This window comes from Macaca fascicularis, chromosome 9 (genome assembly GCF_037993035.2).
Source record: "Macaca fascicularis isolate 582-1 chromosome 9, T2T-MFA8v1.1".
NCBI lineage: Eukaryota > Metazoa > Chordata > Mammalia > Primates > Cercopithecidae > Macaca > Macaca fascicularis.
Window position 1 is genome coordinate 30,259,072 of NC_088383.1, and position 15,377 is coordinate 30,274,448.

A 15,377-nucleotide genomic window follows, 5' to 3' on the forward strand; every position below is an offset into this window, starting at 1 on the left:
CAGTAATAGAACAAGCTGTTAGGAGGACCTAGAGGTCTGTTCTTTAGAGAGTGGCTCCCAAGATATATGTTTCTCCGTGATGCGCTGTCCTGAATCCCGCAGCCCGTGTCAGAAAACCTGCCTGCTAGTGGACACGGGAGCGTGGAAGGTCAAGCACGATGCTCTCCTGCAGACACCTCTCTCAGTGCATGGAAACAGAACACTGAGCCAAGAGAGCTTGAGGCTCTGGAGTCAGTTTTTAGACTAAAACCTCTCATCGGGAGATGAGCAAATGCAACCAGAAATAAACTCCAAGTGCCTAGCACAAGCCCCTTCCTTTCTTAGTGACTCAGGCTGCACCGTGTCAAGGTGTTGCAGAAGCTGCATTCCAGAGGGTGCCCTGATCTATTTCCTGAGCTGATCCAGAGCTCTCTGGCATCCATGGGAGCCCTGCCCAGACTGTCATCCACCAATGGCAACTCTCCCAGGGGTCCAATGTCAGCCTCAGCTCTGCATGAAAACTCCATATCGTGTTCTGACTACTAAGGACACAATTTGCTAAGGAGAAAGGAGTGGTGAGGGGCTGCAGTACAGTAATGACAAACAAAACTAACGAACGAGGGTTTTCTAGAGGGGATCACCACTAGAAAATGAGGTCTACCGGCAGGGCGCCATGGCTCACGCCTGTAATCCCAGCATTTTGGGAGGCCAAGGCAGGTGGATCACTTGAGGTCAAGGGATCGAGACCATCCTGGCCAACATGGTGAAACCCCATCTCTATTAAAATTGCACAAATGAGCTGGGCGTGGTGGCACATGCCTGTAATCCCAGCTACTCGGGAGGCTGAGGCAGGAGAATTGCTTGAACCCAGGAGTTGGAGGTTGCAGTGAGCCAAGATTGCACCACTGCACTCCAGCCTGGTGTCAGAGTGAGACTCCATCAAAAAAAAGAAAGAAAGAGAGACAGAAAGAGAGAGAGAGAGAGGGGGGGGGGGGAGAGAGAGAGAGAGAGAGAGAGGAGAGAGAGAGAGAGAGAGAGAGAGAGAGAGAAGAGGGAGAAAGAAAGAAAGGAAAGAAAGAAAGAAAGAAAGAAAGAAAGAAAGAAAGAAAGAAAGAAAGAAAGAAAGAAAGAAAGAAAGAAAGAAAGAAAGAGAAAGAAAGGAAGGAAGGAAGGAGAAAGAAAGAAAGAAAATAAATGAGGTCTACCTTCCATTTCACTCTCTTTGCCAGTCACATAGTTCCCTGAGAGCAAAGAGTGACATATGGATGCTTAGCAAAGGTAGCAGCAGGACTGAAGACAGTGAGTTTCTCCACTCATAAAAGTAACAAACACAGCACATTTCCTTTACATAGATACATGAGATGCATAAAGTAACAAATTCAACAAGAGCTTTGGATTCGGAATTTCTAGTAGTAGCAGAAGCTCAAGCTCAGATGTTTAAAAATCTGAATAATCCATAGGACCTAAATTCCTTTTAATTTTATTCTAAAATTCACAGTGGTGGAATTAACAAAGAATGGTTCATAATCAGTAACACTACCTCTCCTGCAAATAATACCATTTCTGAAATTCCAAGTTTACAGGTTTGTAACAGTTGGAGAGTGGGGCTGGAAGTATCTTATTATTTTCTACTTCACTTATTTCGTTACTATGTGTATTCTTAGTTTTCTTCAGAGCAATGTGTCCATCTGAATTCCCAGGCATCTAACAGAATTTCTGAGTTAAAGATCTGTAATATCAACTAATCAATTAACCAATTTTTAAAAAATCTTCTTTATCATATAAATTGAATACTAAAGAATTATAAAATAAATGTATTACTCAGGTAAATATTGTCCTAAATACTGTTATTTTACCTATAATGCTTAATGAGTATAGTATAGTGAAGTATGAGAATTAATGATTATTCTGTATATATGCACAGGTGTGTACAGGTGTTAGTGTACATGAGCGCATTCAGAAACAGCTTTGGAGATGGGACTCACATCTGAATGTTTAGGACACTATAGGTGGTCTTTTGATGGTATATTCATGAGTGTCATTGTATTCATATTTAAATAAGACAGCCTCTTGCTAGCAAGCACAGAACAAAATGATTAAATGGGAAGGAGTTGATTCAGAGATGCAACAGCCAAAGTTTGGCAGAGCTAGATGATGGCAGAGTGCAGCAGTGAGAAAAATACTCCATTTTAGTGACAGAAAAAATCCATAAAAACCCACAGCATTAAACATTATTTATGGATACTTTTTCTCTTCACTTGTTAATTTTAAAGTTTTCGGTGACATGTTTCCATGTCAGATGACATTATTATTTTCACATACAGTTATTTAGGTCACCAAGGAGGTTTCTTTTGTTACTGTTTTGGGTTACAATGTATTTTTTTTTTTTTTTTGGTTCATCTTACTTCCCCCTAAGCAGGAATCAGAAAATGACTTTCTGAAACTTGAATTTCCTGGTTCTAGATAAAGACTATCGAAGCAGAATTTTAATCCTTTGTAAATCCATTTTTACAAGCTGAATCACTGCTGTCATTACAATGTAAATCTTAACTGTTTTTAATGTCAGATTTGTCACACATTTTCCAACCCTCTTTATGTAAATACATCCCAGGTATTTTCCTAATAAATACACAAACTAATTTGGGTTTCTTTGCCTATGAATCATAGAATTGTATACCTTAAATGGCTTAGAAAAGAAGGTATGCACCTCTTCTAGAAGTCCTTACAATTTCTTAATTCTTTTAAGTCTTTTTCATGAAAGTAAAGTGCTGTGAAGCTAAGGCTTGGCTTATGAAAACTTCTAGGTAATATGCATCTTCAAAATAACCTATAAAGAAGTCGCTTTATTTTGTTACAGGCCTAAATATGTCGACAGTGCTTTTTTCTAGGTCTTAAGACAAGTTATATACATTTTTTAATATTAAGATTTTAACTCATACGAAATATGAAGTATCCTGTCCTTTTATCTGGGATGCTCAACAAAGTCTTAATTACTATTATAACTGATTTAAAATCTTACTGAGAATCTATCATACGTGATCTAGGTGACTAACTCACATACCGTGATAATGACTTCAACAGCTGCCATCATGTGGCAATCTGAAATTAGATTCCTCATTTCTTTTAAACCAGTGTAATTATGTATCTCTAATATTCTTTTTAAATTGGAGTCTGCTAGGTTCTTTGTCCTACTTGCAACACACAGGAAGAACTTCCTTTGGTAGAGAGTAACTAAACCAAGAACATGGTTTCTATGATGAAATGCAAATTCTCAAACAAAAACCTTCTTTTCAAAATATGAGACAGTACTCACAGTCCCTACATTTCCAGTAGTTAAAGCGAAAGGCTGAACAAGCGTGCTCAGAATGGATCCTTGGGATCTATGGTATTTAATTCTGTTGGAAGCTGATCTCTCTAAATATTTCAGTCTGGATCCTTGAGTGTGCAATGACAGGTCTTTGGGTTAATACATTTCAGTACCACAAGGGTCTGCTTCACATTTGTTCCTGCCACTTAGAGATGACCAGGTGTGCACCCCTGTGTCCCAATGGGAAACAAATAAGGGTGTTTCTCACATATGAGTCTTTTTCTTTCAGAATGAATCTCCCTGACCTTAGGTTCTCATCCCTTCTCAATTCGCCTGGGAAGTTATTGCTTGTTTGAACTGAAAAATACAGTTAAGATCCACCTAGACAATTATCCCAAATCTTTAAGCAGGACAGTTAAGTAAATTGCATTTTTAATATGGTCATCACGGTTTTAAAATTTAAATTTGGAAGTAAACATATATTCTCTTCTGTCATTTGACTTTCTGATTTCATACCGTTTTCAATTTCTCCAAATGGGAGCTGCTCTTATCTTGAGTGGATCCTTTTACACAGTGGTTTTTCTAATGGCTGATCTTTATAATGCAGGGTTCTCACACATATCTGTGTCCTAGTATGTGCTATATTTACAGAACGAGGCAGTCTAGCTCTGTTCCGTGTATATTGCAGTGATACTTCTGTGCCCTGCGCTGAGATGCTTCCACTGGTTAGTGGTGCTTCTTCTGCTCTGTGATTCTAACCACAGCAACAGAAGCCATCACCAACAATCATCAGTCTCTGATATGATTACAGAAAAGCCGTGAAAAGATAAACTATGAAATGGGGGTGAGACATCCAGCAAGAGGGTCCTGAAGTGAGGAGTCCATGAAAGTGTCCCCATGATACTTGTTCAATTTGTTTTTAAAAAGAACATAAGAAACATACAAACAGAAAGAACACGAGGCTTCCTGCTTTGGTAGAACCTGTTTTGACACGGCCAAAATGTAAGAATCTTAGGGCAGGTACGGTATCGTGTCCATTTTAGTGAAACAAGAGACTCTCCTGTTCGACCTCCCAATGCCGGTAATCCCAGCGCATTGGGAGGTCGAACACGAGAATCTCTTGTGGTCAGCCTGGGCAACATAGTGAGACCCTATCTCTAAAAAAAAAAAAAAAAAAAAAAAAGTAAAAATTAGCCAGACATGGTGGCATGTGCCTGTGATTCCAGCTACTTGTGAGGCTGAGGCAGGAGGATTGCTTGAGCCCAGGAGTTCAAGGCTACAGCAAGCTGTGATCGTGTCACTGCCCTCCAGCCTGGGCAACGGAGTGAGACCCTGTCTTTGGGAAAAAAAAAAAAAATCATATACCATGATATTTCTCCAATGAGCCTCGACCTCCACAAGATGCTAAGAATACCCAAACCCTATCACACAGAGAGGCAAAAAGAAGGTATTCTCCTGCCTTCAGGGTGGTTATCGTGGGCTGGATGCTTACCTGGGTCGGGCCTCAGGGGACAGCTGTGGGTCACCGAAGGAGGGGCTGCGGGAGGCCGCCTGCTGCAGGGAGGAGCTGTGCATGTGCTTTGGGGACCGTGGCACTTCGGTGAAGGAGGAGTCTCGCCCAGACAAAGAGAAGGTTGAGGAACTCTCTGCTGCTGGGGACAGGTCATGGGCCTGCCGGGTGGCACTCAGCTCTTGACCTCGTCTTTGGTTTTCTACGTTCAGCAGCACCTCCGTGTCGGAAGCACCGTCACCCCCACGGAGGGCATAGTCCTTGGATTCACCTGCACAGGTCTTGAGCCCCATTGTCTCGGTCCTGGGGTACGGAGAACTCGCATCTCTGCTTGACTCTTCCTGTTTGTCACTTTTTCCTCCTCGTTTTTCGACAGCATCAGGCTCCTTCCTGGACTTGGTATAGCGGGATAAATACTCAGAGTCGGCCTCAGGATCCAGGGTCAGCCCGTATTTCTCTGCCAGCTGTCGCCTTCTTTCTGCTTTGTACCTTGCAATTCTTTCGGCTTTGGACTCCAGACTGTGGGTGTCCATGGTACCTGAACCGTAGGGTGAGTCACCGTGGACGCCAGAGGTTTCTGTGCAGTATTTGGATCGAGTTTGCTTTTCTAGAGAAGAATCAGAAGTTTCCTCCTCTTCATTTGATCGGCCTACAAGAAGGTCACGTGGATGAGAGGTGCAGATTTCAAGTAAAGACACGTATTTACACATAGAGTGACACTCTCTACTGCACACAGCACACACCCGGGTGACCATGCGGTGAAGGACCAGTTTCTCACTGAGGTGTGTTCACCTAAAGTGACTATTTACCTGGACTGCTGAAGAAGTCTGAGATCTGCAGTGAAATCTACAAAGGCTGTGAATGTGCATGTTCTACAAGCCCCGTAAGGCGTGGCTTTAACTTAAGCTCAGCCCCTTCACTCCCGAGAGCACCTCAGAGTTCGGTGCTCGTTCAGTGCTTATTTCCCCTTACTGATTTACTCTTTTTTGTGGAGTTCAGTATTTCACGTGGAAGGCCATAGGATGGGTTCAGAGTCCTCTGGGAAAGACACCAGACAACTGAGCTGCTGCCAATGGACAAGGGATGGATGCTGGTTTCCCGGGATCTGAGAGTAACCATAACTATATGGCCCATATCACTATTCACCAGGCTTTTCTTTTTTACAGAAGTGTTTTTTTCCCCAATTACAACACACATGCCTGATGTAGGAAATATACAATGTGGGCCTGGCATAGTGGCTTATACCTGTAATCCCAGCGCTTTGGGAAACTGAGGTGGGAGGGTGGCTGGGGGCCAGGAGTTCGAGACCAGCCTGGGTAACATAGTGAGACCCTGCCTCTACAAAAATTATTTTAAAAATTAGCTGGGCATGATGGCACATGTCCATGGTGCCAGCTACTCAGGAGGCTGAGGTGGACAGTTAGCTTGAGCCCAGGAGTTTAAGGGTGCAGTAAGCTATGATCAATCGTGCCACTGAACTCTAACCTGAGCAAGAGAGCAAGACCTTGTCTCAAAAAAAACCCACAAAAAACCTACCAATCATTACCCTACAAATTAATAACATTTTAATATATTCCTTCTAGTTTTTCATAGAATTTTTTCGTTATAAATTATTTAGTGTTATTAATATTCTATAAAAATGATTTTCCGCTTGGCACATTCTATAAAAATGTTTTCCCGGCTGGCTCACACCTGTAATCCTAGCACTTCGGGAGGCTGAGGCAGGCGGATCACGAAGCAGGCAGATCACGAGGTCAGGAGTTCGAGACCAGCCTGACCAACATGGTGAAACGCTGTCTCTACTAAAAATACAAAAATTAGCCAGGCGCAGTGGTGTGCGCTTGTAATCCCTGCTGCTCAGGAGGCTGAGGCAGGAGAATCGCTTGAACCTGGCAGGCGGAGGTTGTAGTGTGCCGAGATCATGCCACTGCACTCCAGTCTGGGCAACAAAGTGAGACTCTGTCACAAACAAACAAACAAACAAAAATTTCCCATATTTGGAAATCTATTTTGAAGACGTCATTTAAGGGTCCTAACAGTCTATCTAACAGGCATTTCATTATTACCTTAACCCTTCCCATATGGTCTTTTTCATTCCACCTGAATTAAATATACATGTATCTTTTCCATTATTTTCTTTAAACAGGTGAGTAACTGGAACTAATTTTGGAGTTTGGTATGAAGTGAGAAGAGGGATATGCCTCTTCCCACCCTCTGGCGAACTCATTTTTTTATTATGATTTTATTAAATAATTCTTCCTTTTCTCACTACTATGTGAAGCTTAAACTATCATATACTACACAGATTATCATTTCATATACACCAAGGTTTATTTCTGGCTATAAATTTTGAGACTCTGATCGTGTATTGACATTTCATGCGTGTAATTACTTTTTAAGAGATGGAGTCTGGCTGTGGTGTCCAGGCTAATCTTGCACTCCTGAGCTCAAGCTATTCTCCTGCCTCAGCCTCCCAAAGTGCTGGAATTACTGGTGTGAGCCACCATGCCCAGCTTTTTTTTTTTTTTTTTAAATAATTGCACGTGATTTTAAAATATCTTCGTTTTCTAGCTTTCTGGCCACAGGAAATTGGAAACTGTAGAGACAAGCAAACCTGATAACATCATAAAATGAGATCAACAGCTCTCTCTGAGCAAGAAACTAGAAAACACCGGCTATAAAAAGCAGCAGCATGGCCGGGCTTGGTGGCTCACGCCTGTAATCACAACACTTTGGGTGGCTGAGGCGGAGGGATCACCTGAGGTCAGGAGTTCGAGACCAGCCTGACCAACATGGTGAAACCTCATCTCTACTAAAAATACAAAAAAATTAGCCCAGTATGGTGGCGGGCACCTGCAATCCCAGCTACTCTGGAGGCTGAGGCAAGAGAATCGCTTAAACCTGGCAGGTGGAGGCTGCAGTGAGCCAAGATCGCGCCATTGCACTCCAGCCTGGGCGACAAGAGAGAGACTCCATCTCCAAAAATAAAATACAATAAAAAAACATTAAAAAATACAGAACAGCAGCATAGCGCCTCAGAGCCAGGGACTGTGGTGGGAAGAGCAGCCCTGTGTACATCCTCCTCTCCTAAGGTCAAGTTGAATATTTGATGACAACAATGACTGAGTGATTAGGGAAAAGCTGAGTCATGCGCCCTCAACATACTGTTTAATATGAAATAAATATGCAATGTAGTTAAAATTATCTACATTAAAATAACTTAAATAGAAAGTTTTCTTGTATCTCCAGAGTAAGAACCGTACTCATTCAAGGTGCTGCTTTGCCTCTAAGGCTCCCTGCTGAGAGCAGCTGCTCCCTGTGCTGGGTCGGAACCTTGAGAGGCCCCTATCTCAGAGCACGGATCCTGTGCTGGGCCCTGAGGATGCAGAAAGACACAGTAACCGCCTTTGAGGGTTGAGGGCCCCAGTCTAGGGAGGAGGAATGACTGGCCCTCAGTTACCCAATAACGTGCCGAGAGGAATCATTTCATACTGCTGTGACACTGGAAGGCCATGTCCGTGAGGCGGGGCAGAGATTACATGCTGTTTTTACTGTCACTGTTTTTAGCAAATATACTTAATAGCCAGGCATGGTGCACATGCTGGTAGTCCTAGCTACTCAGGAGGCTGAGGCGGGAGGATCACTTGAGCCTGGGAGGTTGACGCTTCAGTGAGCTTTCATCAGACCACTGCACTGTCTCTAAAAAAACTAAAACTAAAAATAAACAAAAACCAAATACACTTAACAAAAAAGTAGGTCAAGTCCACTGCTCACGCTTATATTTTCAGCACTTTGGAAGGCCAAGGTGGGAGGATCACTAAAAGCCAGAAGTTCGAGACCAGCCTGGGCAACATAGTGAGACTCTGTCTCTACAAAAATGTTTTTTAAAAAAATTAGCCAGGTGTGGTGGTGCAAGCCTGTAGTCCCAGCAACTCAGGAGGCTGGGGCGGGAGAACCCTTGAGCTTGAGCCCAGGAGTCAAGGCTGCAGCGAACTATGATCATACTCCTGCATTCCAGCCTGTGTGACAGAGTGAAACCTTGTGTTAAAAAAGTTATATCCACACAATTTACTTCTGTGGAATATCTCATGTTCTGATACCACTGGGTGGAAAAGGCGACGTGTAACCAGCCAGGCAGCCTGCTGGAAAATGGGCCACCCAGCTCCACGCTCACCGATGTGGGGGCTGGCAGGGTCGCTGGCTCGCATGTATCGAGGGGTGTCTTCCTCCAGCAGGCGGTGAGTCACCAACCCTGTGCAGCTCTGCAAGAGGATGGGCTGGGTGTCATTTTCAATCCCTTCCAGGCGCCTGGCAATTCTTTCTTTTCTGTGAGATACACCACAAGAGGCAGAGTGAGCAACAGCGATCGAGTCGAAAGGAAAGCAGAATACTGCTTTGCCAAGCTCTCTTCTATTTCCTAATTCCCACTATAAAGATCTTACCTTTTCATTTCTAAGAATTCTTTTTTCTTTGGTTCAAAGATTTGTCTTAATTCTGCAACTAGAAGAAAACCAAAAAAGAACAAAATATAGTATTAGTAGTCATGCGCTCATTTTATTCACTCATGCAACATCTTTATTGAACTGCAAATTTCAGTTCTTGGTTCCTATGTAACGGTGACATGCAAAACTGACCAAGTTCCTGCTTTCTTGGAGACTGTTTCCTAGTAGGGGAGGCAGATGCCAAATGAATAAGAGTGCACACACACACACACACACACACACACACACACACTAGGATGCATCATTCTCTTCTAAGGTCAAGTTGAATATTTGATGCTCATAAAAATGACTGAGTTATCAAGGCAAAGTGAAGTCATGCTCAGTCAACATACTGTACAATATGAAATAAATATGTAATCCATTTAAAATTACGTACATTAAAATAATTTAAATAGAATGCTTTGTTGTATATACATTGCAACACCTATATAGGTGACTCATGTAAATGTCACATATATAGATTGGCTAAGAAGTAAAATACAGGGTAAAGGAGAAGGTTATATTTCATCTAGGGGAATCCAGGGAGACCTGACGAGCAAGGTCTCTCTAGGAAAGTATTTTAGGGAGAAATCTCAATAACTGTTACTAACTTTTGTTTGATTTAACAAAGTATTCTAAGCTTTTACTACGGAAATCATTTACAGAAGCATAGACTAGGAGTGTGAACCCCATAGGGCCATCGGCAAGCTACAAGCATGAACTCACAGCGGCTCCTCCTCCTCCCTCTCATGGAATCTGTCAATGGCTGTAACTATCTGATTGTTTCCCACAGTGCCTAAAGTGGCCGCTTCAATTAGCTACAGTTTAGATGAACACAGGTCCTCCGCCTCCCTGCAAAGGCTTTTGCTGGAAGGAAATGTTAACAGTGGTTTCCTTGCTATAATTTAGGTGGATGATGGGCAAGGTAATGACCCCAATGTTTCTGGCAGCATTGGAGAAACAGAAAAAACGATGTGCTGAGGATGGGAGGTTCTCACATGACACTGACTACCAGCATATTACTGAGATGCCAGACAACTGTTTCTTTGGATAAACGGCCAAAGTTCATGGAAAATAAAGGCCTCTCTTTTTGCCTCCTCCTCAATAGCTTAAATTAATAAGGGTACATCTGAGTGACTCCTATGAAAGACTCAGAATGGGGTGGGAGAAAGAGAGAGGGGTGGCCGGACAGCCCGGGGCCAGGGCCAATGAGAAGTTTTGAAAGGCTGAGTCACAGGAGAAACTCAAAGGAATTTGGTTTTCGACTGCTTCAATTTCCTTTTTCTTTTCTCTAAGTGGTAATTTTTAGTAATGAGTCAAAACTACACACACACACACACACACGCGCACACATACACACACAGTTTTATATTGCCCTTTGTGTTCAGGGATTGAAGCCTTGTTTTTCTTCATTTATTTTTAAGTGATAGCCATCTTAAAACTTCAGTTGAATTGGCTTTTGTTAGAGTAGCTGGCTTCGTAGAAACAAAACCTCTCTCCCTCTGACTTCAAAAGGTCTCCCAGTTGGCCTCCCCAGGAATCAGCGTAGCTGGAGGCAGAGAAGTCCTCCTTCTAATTATGTTGCTATTTAGAAGACAGGGGTATAGTGAGAATGGTGCACTCCTGCCATGCGGCCTTGGGAGAGGAGGCTTGGTCAATAACAACAGCTTCCCTGTCAACAAATTAGCCCTAGTGAGATTATAGTGATAAAACTTTAATGGCTGATAGGACATATTTTCAAAATATTTTCAAGGATGACAAAAACCAAAGGGTTTTATTTAATTATTTAAACCCCAAAGAGAAGAGTGGAGCCCTGTTTTTCAAAAGACCACTCAAGGAGCTATCGAAACCAAATTCCAAGGGTGCCTAAAAGGTACGACTTGAACCCATGCTTCAAACCCCAACTGAGAAATAGAAAATATTATTAGGGTCCTGAGTAGCATAATCACATTCCCTCCTCTCCCCTCCCTTCTCCTGCCCTTTCTTTTCTTTGCTCCCCCCCCCCCTTTCTTTTTGAGACAGGGTCTCATTCTGTCACTCAGGCTGGAGTGTAGAGACATGATCTCAACTCACTGTAGCCTCAACTTCCCAGACTCAAGTGATCTCAACTCAGCCTCGCAAGTAGGTGAGATGACAGGCACGTGCCACCACGCCTGGCTAGCTTTTGGTTGTTTTTTGTGGAGATGGAGTTTCGCTATGTCATCCAGGATGGTTTTGAACTCTTAGGCTCAAGGGATCTGCCCGCCTCGGCCTCCCAAAGTGCTGGGATTGCAGGCATGAGCCACCGCACCTGGCCTAAAATGTCCCTTTTCTCACTCCACGTTATTTCAACTGGATAAGTCATCAAAACCGTTAATACGCAGAGTATCATGTAACTTCCACTGGAAAAAGTTAAGATAGACTTTTCTTAGTTCTAATTAGAGACTGTTGAAAATCACTTTCATTTCATCCAAGTTTTAGTTAATTTAACAATTTTTCTATAGCAATGCAACTAAAGGCACTTTTAAAAAAGATTACAACAGTGCATGGAAAAGCAAAGCAACATGTTGCTTCCTGCAATTCTCGATTTCCCGTATTCCAGAAGGAAAGATCTAGTTGGGAGACTGTGCAAGCCTCCCGTCCACAGGAAAGGCAGACTTTCCCACTGCCCTTCCAGGGAACACTGCCCCATGATAGCCATCCACTTCCGGGCATAAGACAAGACATTCTCAGGACAGGATCTAGCAGACACACAGATGGACCTCATCGGGGTCATGGGCTCAGGAGGCTGGCTCTGGAGAGCTCCCAGATCACTATGGGAGTGCTAATGGCTTCTGAGTGGCAAGTGGCCTTGCTGTGAGCTCTGTACCACAGGATGTTGAATGTCCCAGGTTCTCCTAGTGATGCCAAATCACCCCCAGTTGCTGCGACACAAAAATATCCTCATATATTTCTAAAGCCCCTTAGGGACTGCCTTAGATTGAGAACCATTGAGAATCACTGATTCCCCAGTATTAGAATTTCAAATACACAGCCTGTGCCTTAGACACCTAGGCCCTAGTTACACAGCACAGCCGCCACTAGCCCAGCACTGCACTCTTCTCAGTCAAGCCCAGATTCAACGCAAAGCTATGCCAAGTCTATTGCTCCTGGAAGCTAGAATCCATCAACATAGTGGGTACTTGAAGGGACACCTTACGGTCCTCTCTGATCATTCACCGAGGAATTAAATGAGCTCATAAATTAAATTGTCCTTTAAATGTATTAGTGAGCTTATTAATTCTTAGTGGAAATCTATAGTGAATTTTTAAAGGAAAATAAAAAAGTCTCTCTAGAAAACAAATGATGTCCTCTCAGTCTATTCTTTCTAGCAAATATATTTTTAATTACCAACATATGCCTCATTCCTAAGAAACGGATTATAAGAAATGAGGTACAAGACAAAAAGAAGTAACAGAGAGACATTTCGAGTTTTGCCTCTTTTCCCCAAATCTATACTAACATGTAATATAATTAGTGTGTAACTAATGTGTATTATATTACATATCTGTTTTATATTATTATTAATAATAATAGCCAGGCATGGTGGATTGTGCCTGTAATCCCAGCACTTTAGGAAGCTGAGGTGGGCGGATCACTTGAGGTCAGGCGTTTGAGACTAGCCTGACTAACATGATGAAACCCTGTCTCTACTAAATTTACAAAAAATTAGCTAGGCCTGGTAGCATGTGTCTGTAATCCCGGCTACTCAGGAGGCTGAAGCAGGAGAATTGCTTGAACCCGGGAGACGGAGGTTGCAGTGAGTCAAGATTGTGCCACTGCACTCCAGCCTGAGTGACAGAGCATGATTCTGCCTCGAAAAAAATATATACATATATATAAAAAATATGATTTATATGTGTTATATTATTATATAAACCAAGTTTTCTATTATTTTATATTATTATTAATCATATAAAACATGTTTTTGTACTATTATTAGCATAAAGCCAGTACTAAAAACATCATGCATGAAAGTCACCATTGCTGTGGAAATCTGTGTTGTAACTCCGTTGTTTTATTTATAAAGCCTACCTACAGTTCTACCAAAGTTACCTTCTGATTGATAATCTTGAAGGTTTCTGTTCTTTTAAAACTTCAAAAACATTTTTTGTAATATCAGACGTACAGAATATGTAAGCGATATCCTTCACAATACGTTAACATTTTACTACATTGGGTTTATTTTTATTCTTTTTTTCTCTCTCTTAAGTATATTTATATGTGCATATATGTCTGTGTACATACATATATAATATTTTTTTCTGAACCATCTGAGTCAATTGCAGCATGAGGCCCCTTTATCTCTAAATTCTTCAGTGTGCATTTCTTAACAAAAAAGAATAAGAATGCTCTTTAAAATTAGGTTCACCAGCTATAATTCAATTGATTATATGCTGTGTCATAATTATAATTCATATATGGTTCATGTTTAGTAATAGTAGTTGTTATGCAATCCAGATATAAATAAGCATCGATGGTCTAATTTCCATTATAATAAGACATTTTCTACTTTGCTTTCAAATACATTAGGACTTCTAAACATATCCATATGTCCCTTGTTTTACCTGTTTCGTGGTCTGTTACTCTTCTTTGAGTGATTCGGAGTGGTACCACTGTGGCAATATGGACTCTATGAGTCTATTTCTTTAGTTATTTCTAATTGGAGCTGGAGGTTAGTTTTCAAGTAAGGCGATTTAAGGAAATTTGACAGCAGAGCTGTAATACTTCATAAGTTATTTACAACCACCTACTATGCTTTGCAATAAGACTATATAACACCAATATTCTGGACAATTTGGTCTGCAGGGTGCTTTTCTTAGGAAACAGTTTATTCCCTTAGCTCTAAGAAACAGACGGTTTCTGGTTAAGACATTGTTGAGTTCAGTCCTCCAAACTTGAGCACAGTAGAACCTTCCAAAGAAATATAAGTGGCGGGGTACTGCCAAGAACGCTTCTCTCCTTCACGCGACAGCCCAAGAGCCCCGGCCAGATCCGGAATATTCTGATCTTACTTCCCACAGGAGTAAAGCCCTTTAACTTTTACTCTTGGATGGCAGCCACTAATAAAAAGACAAGCAGCTCATAAACCAAGCAATTACAAACTAGAGGAATAAGGGGAGGGGTGACGGCTAAAGCGTTTCTTTTCGGAGCCATGAAAATGTTCTAAAACTGGCTGTGCCGATGGAGGCAGAACTCTGTGAATTGCTAAAACCGACCGAATGGCATACTTCAAAGGATAGGATTGCATGGTATGTGTGCTGCATCTTAATAAAGCTGCTAAAGAAAGTGGAGTAATATATTTGGTCCACTTCATAACTCTTAAACAAAAAGTATTTTTTTAATATTATAAAAGTTACATAGGTAAAGATTTTTAATCCCTTGATTACTTGTTTGTGATACACACTTAGAGGAAGTACTGTAGAGAAGAAGTAACAACCACTTTAATGCCCAGTTTCACAGGAAATGAACAGAAAGAGACTTCTATAAACTTACCACACATAAAACTTGATGTCATTCAAATAAAATTATAACCAAATCCCTTTTTAACATAATATTGCTAAGAGCTGACACATAAAATCATTAATACATGTGTTAAATTACAGAAACAACGAAATTGCTGGTCTTTCCAAATCTTCCTATTTTTTCTCATAAAAAGCAAAGATATACGAAATAAGACTGTAGAGAATTTAGGTGAAATTCAGGGGACATGGGGCACTGGCACTTTTTTTGTTTTTGAGACAGAGTCTTGCTCTGTTGCCCTGGCTGGAGTGCAGTGGCATGATCTTGGCTCACTGCCATCTCCGCCTCCAGGTTTCAAGCGATTCTCCTGCCTCAGCCTCCTGAGTAGCTGGGACTTCTTGCCCAGCTAATTTTTTGTATTTTTAGTAGAGACAGGGTTTCACCATGTTAGCCGGGATGGTCTCGATCTCCTGACCTCATGATCCGCCCGCCTCGGCCTCCCAAAGTGCTGGGATTACAGATGTGAGCCGCCTTGCCCGGCGGGTGCACTGGCACTTTTAAAGCATGTTTTAAGGATTTAAGGGACCATGTTACTTTAGAAACATCAATCTGGTGAATA

The 15,377-nt window shown here is 41.9% G+C and overlaps 1 protein-coding gene across 34 annotated transcripts in view; it reads right to left on the bottom strand.

The window, feature by feature from the left end:
- The window catches only part of LOC102125303 (supervillin), a 275,990-nt gene that overhangs the window by 85,054 nt on the left and 175,559 nt on the right, over nucleotides 1–15,377 (bottom strand). For all 34 annotated transcript variants that reach the window (XM_074001307.1, XM_074001301.1, XM_005564890.5 and 31 more), the window contains 3 exons: nucleotides 9,239–9,296; nucleotides 8,971–9,122; nucleotides 4,779–5,445 (listed from right to left, as the gene is read on the bottom strand). In XM_074001307.1, coding sequence (XP_073857408.1) covers nucleotides 4,779–5,445; nucleotides 8,971–9,122; nucleotides 9,239–9,246 — 827 coding nt within the window. In that variant the 5' untranslated portion in view covers nucleotides 9,247–9,296. The remainder of the gene's footprint in view (nucleotides 1–4,778; nucleotides 5,446–8,970; nucleotides 9,123–9,238; nucleotides 9,297–15,377) is intronic.